This window comes from Ambystoma mexicanum, chromosome 1q, assembly GCF_040938575.1.
Source record: "Ambystoma mexicanum isolate Mex_15411 chromosome 1q, UKY_AmexF1_1, whole genome shotgun sequence".
NCBI classification, from domain to species: domain Eukaryota; kingdom Metazoa; phylum Chordata; class Amphibia; order Caudata; family Ambystomatidae; genus Ambystoma; species Ambystoma mexicanum.
The window spans coordinates 1,098,259,611-1,098,271,946 of NC_090922.1; the positions used below are offsets into that span (position 1 = coordinate 1,098,259,611).

Genomic DNA, 12,336 nt, shown 5'->3' on the forward strand with positions numbered 1-12,336 from the left:
GAATTACTGTTACCTGCACTTGGTCTGGCGGAATTACCACCAGATTACAAGTGCTGGTAAGGGTAGTTACTCCCCATTCCATGGAGCCCCATTGGACTCCATGGGGGGAGTTGCTGGTATTACCGGGAATACTGTCAATTTTTGGTGTGGTGGCAGAATTAACTTACGCTCTTGACTTGGAGTTTGCCAGAGTGGAAACGTGCCGGTAAACAGATTTACCAGCACTTTAATTCTGCACTCGCCAACTCCTAATGAGGCCCATAGGCTAGCAACACTTTAATTGTACAGAAACCATTGGTTACTATTTGTCTCTTGCTGCTCCTCGTAAGGAGTTCACCCTGGAGGAATGCTTCAAGATCCATTATCTGTGCCTTATGAAGATCCTAGTTTTCGCTATCAGACATCGAACCTTAGACTCTTTGCAAGGAAAATGCAAGGCAAGCCATGCTTACCAATTGTGTGTTTTTAAATTTTTCAATTCAATATGTTTCTAAAAGAACATCCGATATTTTAGGGCATTTCTGGGACCCACTTTTAGATTGCTTGTGCTTAACTTTGAGACCATATTATATCCAATAGTTGCATGCAAATAAGGTTTTTCTTAGAGTGCAGCTATCACCTAAAATTGTGGATTGTCCTTTAGATAAGGCATTCATTCCAGAGGTGGATTTCATGCATACCATTCCTTCAGCAAATTAAGTTTAAACTGAAAATGCTCTATGTTTGTGAGAACGCAATCCTGGTCGCTATGGCGACATTGGCGATCTCAGCAACATGCTGTTCCATTACGCTGCATTGTCAGCAATCTAGTTCTCTGGCCGAAGATGGCATCTGTCGCTTCTTGCATCAGGCATATGTCGGGGAAAGAGTTGCAGAACAGACGCGTCTCAACTCTGTGAGTACCGACGCATGTATATTTTTCCTTACTGGTCTCATACCTACCTGAATTCCGGCCTTTAGCGAATCACTCCCTGCGACTTAAATTTTATCCTTCTTGTTTTGTTCTCCTTAAATTTTTCCTTCCATTCTGGCTGTGCCTCGGCCGGCTTTTTCTGTATTCTCAAACCGCTTGTTCCACGGTCTCCTTCTGCTCCTGCCCCTGCTTGTCAACTAGCAGTTCCACTTCAATCAAGAACAAGTTATCATACAAGAGATGTGCAACATTGGAAGTCTCTACCCCTGACCCTCCTAGGACGAACTGCATTGTTCAAAATGTTAACACTTCCCCGCTACCTGTACGTGCTACAGAATGCTCCACTGCACATACCGACCAAGACGTTCCAAGAGATAGCGCGTGTACTCCTGTGAGGTGGCGGACACCCGAGAATAGCGCTTCGAACTCTACAAAGGTCAATATGGGAAGGAGGTATTGGTCTACCGAGGCTACAAACATACTATTGGGCCAGTCAGATGGCGGTGATAAACGACACTATACACGCCGATCCCACACTACCACATGTAAGAGCCTCACCCCTCATGGAATTATATGCTGCGACACCTAGGGCATCTCCACGTGATATCACCTTGCACACGCCACGTGTCTGGGCAGTCTCACACACCTTTATAGGCTGGGGAGACAAAATCACTCCATTACAACCGCTGTGGAACAACAGGAACCTCCCTGAGGTAATCAAACTGCCGAAATGGCCGGTGTGGATGAGACACGGTATAGAAAAAGTGAAAGACATTATAACAGAAGGATCTATCAGACCTTTTGATGAACTGATTTCGACCTTTGACCTCCCGGATATAGAGAGATATCACTACACACAGCTCCGACACGCCCTGCAATAGCACCTCCCTGCTCTCTCCGACATGGCAGACTCTACTCCACTGGAACGGAACATAGTGGTGGACCATATTCCAGCTAAAGTCACCACCGTGATGTACAGTGTTATCACCTCCTTTGCCACACCAGAACTGGAACGATTGAAGTCGAAATGGGAGACTGAAGTGGGAGAAATTATGTCGGAAGACTGGGTCCAAATCCTGATGTACCCCCGTGAAGTCAGCATATCGGCCAGACTACGCCTAGTACAACTGAAGATACTGCACAGGATCTATTACCCGAGGGTAGCACTGTACCAATGGGGCAAAATAGCTGAACCCAACTGCCTGCGCTGCCGGGAAGAGGAAGGAACCTTCTTTCATATACTGTGGGAATGCCCGGTAATCAGTCATTACTGGCAGCAATGCTGCGACGTGTTATCAAGAGTCCTGAACCAGACGATCCCCAGAGATCCCAAACTGTTGCTACTGGGAGCGGACAGTGAGATAGATCTCTCAAAATATGAAAAGCTCTGCTTCATGACCACAACAGCGATCACCAAAAGAAACATAGCACGTTTGTGGGGGCAGCGGAACCGCCGCAGGTGAATCAGTGGATCACAGACGTAGAAATCTGCATCGTATTAGAAAGGAGGGTGTACAGAGCCAGAGGTTGCCCTGAAAAAGCAGATAAGAGTATGGCAACGCTGGGAAGACACAATATGAATTACTGAACTTCTAATATCATAACATCATAGACTAAGGGTTGTGGACAATGCTGCGGAAAACCTACTTTTGTACCAAACACTATTACGCTATGTACTGAATGCTACATAATAGCATATAGCATGTGTTCCATATGAATGTTTTTCCCCATCCAACGTTATTTTTATTTCTATTATTATCATTAATGTTGTTGTTTAAATGTTGGCACCAGAAGGCCCAATGGTTGTATGTTATAAATCTAATAAAATGTGTTATTAAAAAAAAAGAACAAGTTATCACTGCATATCCTTCAGTCTTCCGGAATTGCGGTACCCCGCAGTACATCCACGTCCTGAAAGTGCCTTCTGTACAGCTCTTCAGCCTCCTGAAAGTGGCGAACAACAAAGGATTCATCTCAGCCACCTCTCCCTGTTCTACACTCACATTGGTTGCTGAGTGTTTTCTTCCATCCAATCAGGGACCGGCAGGCTTCATCTGGCCCTCTCAGCAAAGGCACACTTCCAAGGCCCCTGTCTGCTCCCTGTCTGCTCCCGGAACACTAATTGGGGTCCTCCCTGCACCTTAACCACAATGATGCTGCCACCTCACTTCTCTAAGAAATCCAGACTGCCTTGACTTTGCCACCTCCAGAACTATGGGTTAGTTCCCTCCTTATGGACTCACTCCTACTGCCTTTGACTATCACTGTTCTTTCTGCTTGTTGCTTCCTAAAACCTTTTGCTAACATCCGATTCCAAGATTCAAAAAGTCAAATCTTGCTGTTTTTGCTTTGTGCTAAAAAGACAAATCTTGCTGTTTTTGCTTTGTGCTAAAAAGTCAAATCTTGCTGCCCATTGCAAAATTCTCTGTATTTTGCTTGTATACTGTTTCTTCTCTAAAACTTGCCAGCCCAGTGACCTCACCGCTCTTTTATCCCACACCTACCTGCCTTAGCCCCCCCAGTATCTCCATCCTCTCCTCACTTCCACCCCAATGGCGCTTTCTGTTTCTCCTATCTTTTCCAATTGCTTCTCCATTGACTATCCTTCCCTCCTCACCAAGTCTGGTAGGAAGAAGTTCAAAAAGGATATCTTGGCCTCTAACCCTGGTCTTCCTATCGCCGACACCTACTCCAATGCTTCTGCCAGACAGACCCTTACCGACATCCTCTTTGTCGTTCCTTCGCCAGATCTATGGACTCCTCATATGGTTGCTGTATTCTGCCTTATCTCCTCCTCTCCCATTAATGGTGGCACTCGCTGGGAAGTTCTCATGGCTTCCTTCGACTCCTCTAACATCACCATTAATGTCTACCTAAATGGCACTGTCATGGTCCAAGGCCCTCAGGCCAATCTCCTCCTCTTTGATAGGCGCTTCCCTCACCTCACCAATTTCCTCTCATCTCCTGCTGTCCCCTCCTCTTCGCCTTTGGCTACCTTGCCCTCCTCCTCCTCCTCCTATGCCTTTCCTAGAGCTCTTTCTCCTCCGCAGGGCGTACCTCTGATCTGTACCCCTCCCCGGAAGGTCTTTAAGGCTGGCAACCTTCTTCATATTGCCACTCTCAACTCTAGCTCTGCCGTCAAACACTCCTCTGACATCTGCCACCTCCTTGAAGAACTAGACCTTGATGTCCTTGGTCTTACTGAGACATGGTTCATGGCCAGCTCTGTCACGAGCTTTGACACTCTCCTCCCTGATGGCTACAAGATCCTCTCAGCACCCAGATCCTCACGGTCCAGTGGGGGGGTAGCTCTAATCTTTCCTGAGTGGATTCCTGCCTCTATCATTACCACTCAGACCTACTCCTCTTTTGAATGCCTTGTCTGTAGGCTTTCTCTCTCGCCTACCCATTCTCTTACAGTGGTTACCATCTACCGGCCTCCTGGTCAAATCACCTCATTTCTCTCTGAGTGGGCAGACCTCTCCTCCCCCCTCCTGGCCTCTGCCACTCAACTCCTCCTCCTCGGTGACCTAAATATACATTTAGACTCTAAATGAACACAGACACAATTGCGGAACTCTGTGCAATGCTGCTGAACTGAATGAAATGCTCCTGGGCTTACTTTCATTTCATTCAGTTCAGCAGCATTGCACAATGTTCCGCAATTGCGAAGCAGTGAGAGAGTGCATCTGGCACTGGCCACGATATACTTAATTGGTTAGGCTAGCTCTTGAAACTTTCAGCCTCAGATGAAGAGTCGGTGATGACTCGAAACACGTGTCAGGCTAATTCGTTATTAAACTCATTGGACTCATGAGAAATCCCTCCTTCTTTGAATTACTTGGAACACCTGTCACTATTGCACTGTTCAGCGCAGTGAGACTGAGAACTGTCTGTGTTCATTTAGGTTCTTAACTGTGGGTGGCATCTGGCAGTGCTCCCACACCCCTCAGCCACCTGCAGCTTTAGTGCTTCCCTAATTTCTTCAGTGTACAAGCACTGTGGACTTTGACTTGTTCTGCCAAACCTGTGTGTTACATTTAGACTCTCCTTGCTCCTCCTCTGTACTCTTCCGTGACCTCTGCGACTCCCTCTCCCTGTCCATCCTCCCCTCTGGCCCGACTCACTCTGCAGGGCACACACTCGATGTCTTGATCTCCTCTGACCTCCCCCTCTCCATCCCTCTGACCACTCCTCTCTCCTGGAGTGATCACTCCCTTCTCTCCTCTCATCTCTCCCTCTCTTCCCCCCAAGCCAAGCCTACCCCAACACTGCCACCTACCTTCCCGGACATCCGGCCCATGAAGCGTGTGCCAGTTGAGGCTTTTGCCGCCACTTTCTCTCCCCCCTCCACCTTTAGCTGTCTCACATCCTGACACAGCCCTGTCTCTGCTCTACTCTTCAATTTCTGATACGCTTGATGCTCTTGCCCCTGTCATGAGGATCCCTTGGAAGTCCAAAGCCAAGTGCAATTCCTGGTATGACTCTGACCTAGCTACTTAAAAGTAAGTGTAGGGCAACTGAGAGGATATAGGGGACTTCCTGTTCATCCTCTGACAAACTGGCCTGTCGCCTGCTACAAAGGCAATACCGACTCTCTGTCCTCACCAAGAAGAGAGTCCACATTCAAGCTCGTGTCTCTGCGGCATCTAACAACTCGGTCGAACTCTTTAAAATCTGCAAGGAGCTGGCCAACCCTGCTGCAGTCTCTACCCCTCCTGTTGCCTCTCACTTCATTTCAAAAACCCAGGACATCCTGTCCACCCTCTCCACCCACACCCCTTCTCTCCCCTCTCCATCTGTGCTTGCTGATCCTCCTTTAGCCACCCTCCCACCATCCTTCTCGTTCTTTCCTCTTTTTACCCCTTTTTAGGTCTCTAAAAAGTCAAATTTCCGACTGCACCTCCTCAGAGGTACTCTGCCTTTCCTCTCCTTCCCCCAGAAGCTCATGGTATCCCAAGCTCTGGTTCTCTCTAGCTTGGACTATTTTAACAGCCTCTTTCTAAATATACCTGCCTCTACTCTCCACCCTCTGCAACTAATCCAGAACCGGACTGCAAGACTTGACCTTGGCCTCAAGCGCAGGGATCGTATCTCTCCAGCTCTGAAATCTCTCCACTGGCTCCCAGTGAATGCAAGGATTAAATTCAACACCCTCTGCATTGTCCACAAGGCTTTCTGGGGCCAGGGTCCAAAATACCTTCAGGTATCCCTCCACAAATACCTCCCCTCTCGAGCTCTTCACTCCTCTACCTCCAACTCCCTCAGGGTCAGTTGTTTTTCAAAGAAACGAGCTGGTGGTAGATCTCTGTCTTTGACTGGGGCCTCCCTCTGGAATAGCCTCCCTGCCACTCTAAAACTTGAGGAGAACCATCTCCGGTTCCGGAAGCACCTCAAGACCTTCCTCTTTTCTTCTGCCTTCGCTCCACCTCTCCCCTGCTGATCTGTTCTCTTGGCACTGTGCACCTGGCCACCCTCTGTCCTTCAGGCCCAGGTACCTGCTCTACCTGCCACCCTCCCGCACTGCCTCCAGGCCACCCCTTGCACTGGGGTCTGTATCTGTACCCATACAGCCCCCCCTTTTTCTTCCTGCACTTATCAGACCTACCCTGTCTGCTGCCTTAAACCTGGTACTTGCAAATTGCTGGCTGCATTACCACCGTTTGTTGCCTTTATTATTTATTCATTGTTATTTATCTGTTTCTCCTCTGCTTCGCACTTTCCACTTCTCCCTCCTTCCATGCACTTTTCCCCTCCCCCTCTCCCATGCACTTGCGCGTTCTCAATGTCACTGGGCCTAGTAAGATCGCTGTCTTGTTCTCCCCTGTTCCCCTCCCTTGCCTTGTCGCACTCTGAAACACTTGTGTACGAGCGCTTCATCCTGTCGGAATCTTCCATTGTCCATTGATCCTTTGAATCCATCTTCACAAGGGTTTTTCTGCCATTGCCTTTTCCCTCCAGGGTACAGCGCTTATTTGTTGTTGTGGTGTCCTTCTACATCCGGACTCGGTACAAGTACAAAACGCTGAATCCCACATCTTCTACCACCATCACACACATCAGAATTGACGGTAAGTGGGCTCCTACTGTATTGTATATGGTCAATTCTCACATTGTTTTGCAGTGAGAATGAACCAGTGGGTGTTTCCTTTCCAATCATCTCACTATGAACCATCTGATGAAGTCTATGCAACTTCGAAAGCTAATGCATTATTTCATCTACACATAATACTTTCAGTTAGTTCAATAAAGGTGTCAAAACCTGAAGAGTTTTAAAGCCCAGCATCCTCCCCGCCGCACTCTACCCCATGGTACCTGCATGGGAATTCCCAATGCTACTTCATCACCTTCAGTTCAGTACCCACCTTTGAGACTAAATAGGAATTGGAACTTACTGATTATGTAAAGTAGCATAGCTGGATGTGGTCAGTCAGCCAGAAATATTGGAGCTAAATACATTATTGACTTCAGAGCCATACTACGTTTCTTCCCTACTTAGTTATCCTGGTTACCTGATGCACAATCACCAGAAGAAAAAAGATTGCATACCAAAGCTGTGACACGTGCCCCAATGAGCTACAAGAACTATACATCAGCAATCCTGAAAAACAATACATTATGTGTGTCCTTCAGTGGACCGGTAAAGGGAAAGAAACCAGAGTCTGCCACGATAAGCAAATTGATCAAGTCCATAATCCTGATTGCGTATCCTCATGCATCGATCCCTCTAACTGTTACAACAGGGTGTTTCAAAGTCCAGCATCTGAAATACCACAACCTAGGTGTGTTCCAATACTTTAAAGTGCATCGACAGGCTGTATCTGAGAGTTTCCTTATTGGTCCAGTTTGGTGCACGAATACTCAATTGAATTAATATATTAAACACACAATGTAGCAGATTACTTCTGCTTCAGGGTTATTGATCCAAGTACATGGGACTGATAGGTATTTCATTATGTTAGGACTGTGGTGAGTAGGGGCAATGGGAGCAATGTTTTATTACATATGGAAACCTACATTACCGCTTATCCTTCCAGACTTTCCGCCATCCTTGTTCCCCTACCTCACTGTCTGGGAGTCTGGCCATGCTGAAGCGGATAAAAAACATGTATAAACTAGGCCGGGGCCAGCACTTTTAGTGAGCTAAGGGGCCTAAGTAAATTCTGTTCCTCTAAATTTGCAAAGTTTGCTGCACTAGGAAATCTGTCTGCAGGCAAAGAAGCCATTCATTATGTTAGGAGTGTAGCACGAGTAATGACCATTACCATACGTAATGATAGTTCCCATCTTTTTTTATGACTTTTAATTTGCATTTTTTTTATAATATCATCACATAGGGGTGGATGTCTGTTCTCAGGGCCATTATCTTCTGAAAGAAACCTTAATGTGCTGCTTAGTGGCAATCTCCAAGTACGAGCATCCATATCATGCTACATCACAATCTTGAACACATTACTTTATTTAATGAAAGTTATTAGAATGCATTCTCACCTTTAGCGATAATTCTATCTGATTCTTGATATTTTGGATTATATACCCTTGTACACCAGCATGATTACTCGTTTTCAATAAACATCTGAAAAAGCAATGAAACATTAAATGGCAGATTTCTCTTCAATTGAAAGCCACTTTTCAAAGTCCATAAATCGCTTGGTGGCTTTACCCCCAATGACAGGCAGCTACTATATTTGTAACAAGCAGTTTCTTAGCAAATTATTGTGTCAATGATAAAGGCAAGGGCCACAGTACCTGAGTAGCTTATATTTTCCCCCCACTTCGAATTTGTCAATATACAGCTGCAATATCTTCAAACTTTTCTTTCTCTAAAAATAAAAGAGAAACATTGACTAAGATACACATTGGTAAATGTTTCATATAAATCGGTCATGCATTGCTAGATCTGTAGCATACATACATTTCTATCACATTTTATACATACCAGATGCTCAATTGGGCAATGTGTCATCACTTTCACTAAATCCTGCATTTAAAGATATGAAATCAGTCAGTTTGTTTGTAAATTAGAATACAAATGTATGATAATAAAACAATTCTAAAATAAAACGCGAAGTAACGTATTGATATTAATGCAAGAGCAGTGGGGTGTGACTTGCAACATTGAAACTTAGGGAATTACTGACATATTGATTCATTCAGACGACTGAAAACCTCCAAAACCCCATACCTTCTACCCAACAGGGAGTTGGCTATCCACCTTTGTGGATACTTCACATCATGTTTCTTTGTTTTTTACCAAGGGCACCAGAGTATCTAATCAATAATTTGTAATATCATGCAACCGTGCTGCTTGAAACTCAGTTGAATAGCAAAGATATGGTGCTTAGCATTCCACTTGGAAAAACCACAGACTCCGGTCCTGTCAAAAGGAGAGTTTGTTTTTTAAAACTAATTCTAAACTGAAAAAGCACATGGGAGACTGGGATGAAGTCAAGAAGAGATAGTGGGAATTGGGTGGAGAGAATAGGGAGGGGACGGGGCTAACTTTGCATTTACAGAAAAAGAAGGATTTCATTTAAAACAGAATTGACTTACAAACGATATCATTACAGTAGACCAAGGAAACCCCTGCAGAGTCTGGGGAGGTGGGTTACAATATCTGATGGTTGTGAGAGGAGAGAACACCAGATGTTGTGGTTGTGGAGTTAAATACAAAGGGAAAATATTAAGGCACTGAACTGTAGATTATTGAACTTGGATGTGGATAAGACAGATCATCAGTACAATCAGAGGTTAAAAAGCAAACCATTTACAGGAAATTGTTATCTGGTCATGATAGTATGTCAAGCAAACCAATTGTGATATAGCATAGAGGGATAGCAATTAGGGATGTGTTCTGAAGGGATTACAAAAATAATTGGTCATGCGTGGCATGCGATTCAGAAAAGAAACTGTGAATACAAACAAACAGTAACATATATATTGCAAGAATGTTAAGAAACTTTGAAACCATTTTACAAAAATATAACTATAAGACATTGACTTGAAAAAGTGATAGAACATTCAGGAAAATGCTTAACACTGTAAAAATGATTTTGTGTATTTCTTTTTTTTTCCCAAACAACTTTTATTTAAGTTAACATGTTGTGAGTGCAGAAACAAGCTTATCATCAGGCACAGTACAGTGGGAACAATTTTGGGAAACGACTCTTGGACCTTCAGGTTTGCTGGAGATTAATGCGGTACAGACATGTTAGATGCACTTGAATCTGGTTGCGCCCACTTCCCCCCACACCTCCTGGTTCCAGCCACACCTTCCTTGCTTTCAGGGGGAAAGCGGGATCACAGAGGAGAAAATTGTTTGCAACTTTGGGGCCCACACCAAGACATACTTTGGATATCGCCCTTCACACAGTGCCGTGATTTTGTCTGCCACAAGAATGTCCCAGGCCCTAACTCACCACATTTGAACCACTGGGCCCTCAGTCGCCTTGCAGGTACGGGCAATGATCAGCTTTGCTGCCAACAGGAGATGACCAATTAATGTGGCCATTGGACCAGTAAGGGGGAACACCCAAAACCCATATGCCCCAGAATCACCTCAGGTGGGTCCATGGGGAGGGTCAACCCCGTAATCTCTTTTATTCTAGCCAAGACTTCCTTCGAGTAAAGGCCCACCTTGGGACATGACCACACCATGTGGAAAAGGGAGCCCACTGCTTCAGAGCCCCGCCAACATGTAGCAGGGTAAACACTGTCCATGTGATGCAGCTTCTCTCAGGGTGAGATACCATCTGTAGCAAAACGTATAGGAACACTCCCTGTCTGTGACACACCGGGAGGATTTGTGCATCCAACCCCGTATTCTCAACCATAGCTCGTCCTCGATGGGGCTCCCCAAATCATCTTCCCATTTAGACATATATGGCAAGCGCGTGACAGGATCTCCCGTATCCACAAGCTTGTATAACTTTGCGGTCCGCCCCCCCATGGGGCCCTCCTGTAGTGTCAGCTCAAGGGCAGAGAGGGAACTAACGGCCCCCTTCCTCGTGTGCGGGTGGGAGGCTCAGTGCCTCAGCTGCATGTATCTGAAACGCTTCAACTCTTGTAGGTTAAAAGTAAGCTTGCATTCTTTGAATGTCATTGGCCTGTTGTCTTTATAAAGCTGCCGTAGGTATGCCAATCCTCCCTCCCACCCATTTGCCAAAGCCCCCACACCCCCGAATCCCGGCCGGAAGCACAGGTTATTCCACACGGGTGAGAGGGGCCCCAAACCCCTAGAAACTCCCCATCTGCGCAAAGCCCTCCCCATCTAATAGAGTGTGCTTTTGGCTGTTGCGAGCAAACAGAAGCCCCACTCCTGCCTCAGGTGTCCCCCCTCTACATTAGGTAATCGAGATAGGTCGACAGCCGACGGGGCCTGTTTGCTTAATTTTCACTTCGGCGGGGAGGTGGGCCCACCCCAGGTGAAGGCGTGCGAGAGCTGCGCTGCAAGATTATAGCAAAACACATCAGGGACCCCCAAGCCTCCCACCCCCGCTGGCTTTAGCAAGACCCTCCTGGATATTCTAGCACGTTTGTTCCCCCAAATGAAATTGAACATTTTCCCCTGAACTGTACGAAAGTCTGAGTCCGAGACTCTCACTGACAATGCTGAGCTCAGGTAGAGCAAACATGGGATCAGATTCATTTTGACCGCTGCAATGCGGCCAAACGAGGAAATCTCTTGGTACCCTCACCCCTCCAAATCCCTGATCAGTTCAAAAACAGCGGAGGATAGTTGGTTCGACATACCTCTGATGGCTTGCTCGGGATACGAACCCCCAGGTACGGGATAGAGTCCCGAGTCCATTGTATAGGGGCAAGCGCTCCTATAGCCGTTTTCTCCTGGGGCCTGAGGGACACATCCAGTCCAAGCAACTTGCCATAGTTCACCTGAAAGGCAGAGGCCCGGCCAAACTCGTCCAGCTCTTCCAATACCGCCGCTAGGGAGGAGGCAGAGTTGCTCAGGTTAAGAAGGACGTTGTCCGCATAAAGGGACACCTTATAGTTTGTACCACCCACCCTTACGACCTCGATTGCCACGTTAATTCTAATGGCTCCATGCATAAGGTGAAGGTTAACGGGGATAGTGGGCAGCCCTGCCTTGTGCCTCTGTGGTTGCTTAGACTGGACGATAATGGCCCATTCACTCAGAGGTGTGTGGATTGATGTTGATAGATCGCCATAACACAGCAAATGAACCCAGGCCCAAACCCAAAACTTTACGGGACCCTCAAGTAACCCCAGTCCACTCTATCAAAGGCATTAGAGTGATAATCCCCAGATCCAGGCCCAACCACCTTCCCACCTCCAGCAAACCCAATGCACGTCTCACGTTGTCCTGTGCCCCCCGTCCTGTAATGAATCCGATCTGATCCCCATCTATGAGCCCGGGTAGAATCCCCATCATTCGAAGGGCCAAT

At 46.5% G+C, this 12,336-nt stretch overlaps 1 protein-coding gene across 9 annotated transcripts in view; it reads right to left on the bottom strand.

Annotated features, from left to right (window-relative positions):
- The window catches only part of GLMN (glomulin, FKBP associated protein), a 1,004,137-nt gene that overhangs the window by 427,868 nt on the left and 563,933 nt on the right, over nt 1-12,336 (bottom strand). For all 9 annotated transcript variants that reach the window (XM_069641799.1, XM_069641796.1, XM_069641800.1 and 6 more), the window contains 3 exons: nt 8,853-8,894; nt 8,663-8,736; nt 8,405-8,489 (listed from right to left, as the gene is read on the bottom strand). In XM_069641799.1, coding sequence (XP_069497900.1) covers nt 8,405-8,489; nt 8,663-8,736; nt 8,853-8,894 — 201 coding nt within the window. The remainder of the gene's footprint in view (nt 1-8,404; nt 8,490-8,662; nt 8,737-8,852; nt 8,895-12,336) is intronic.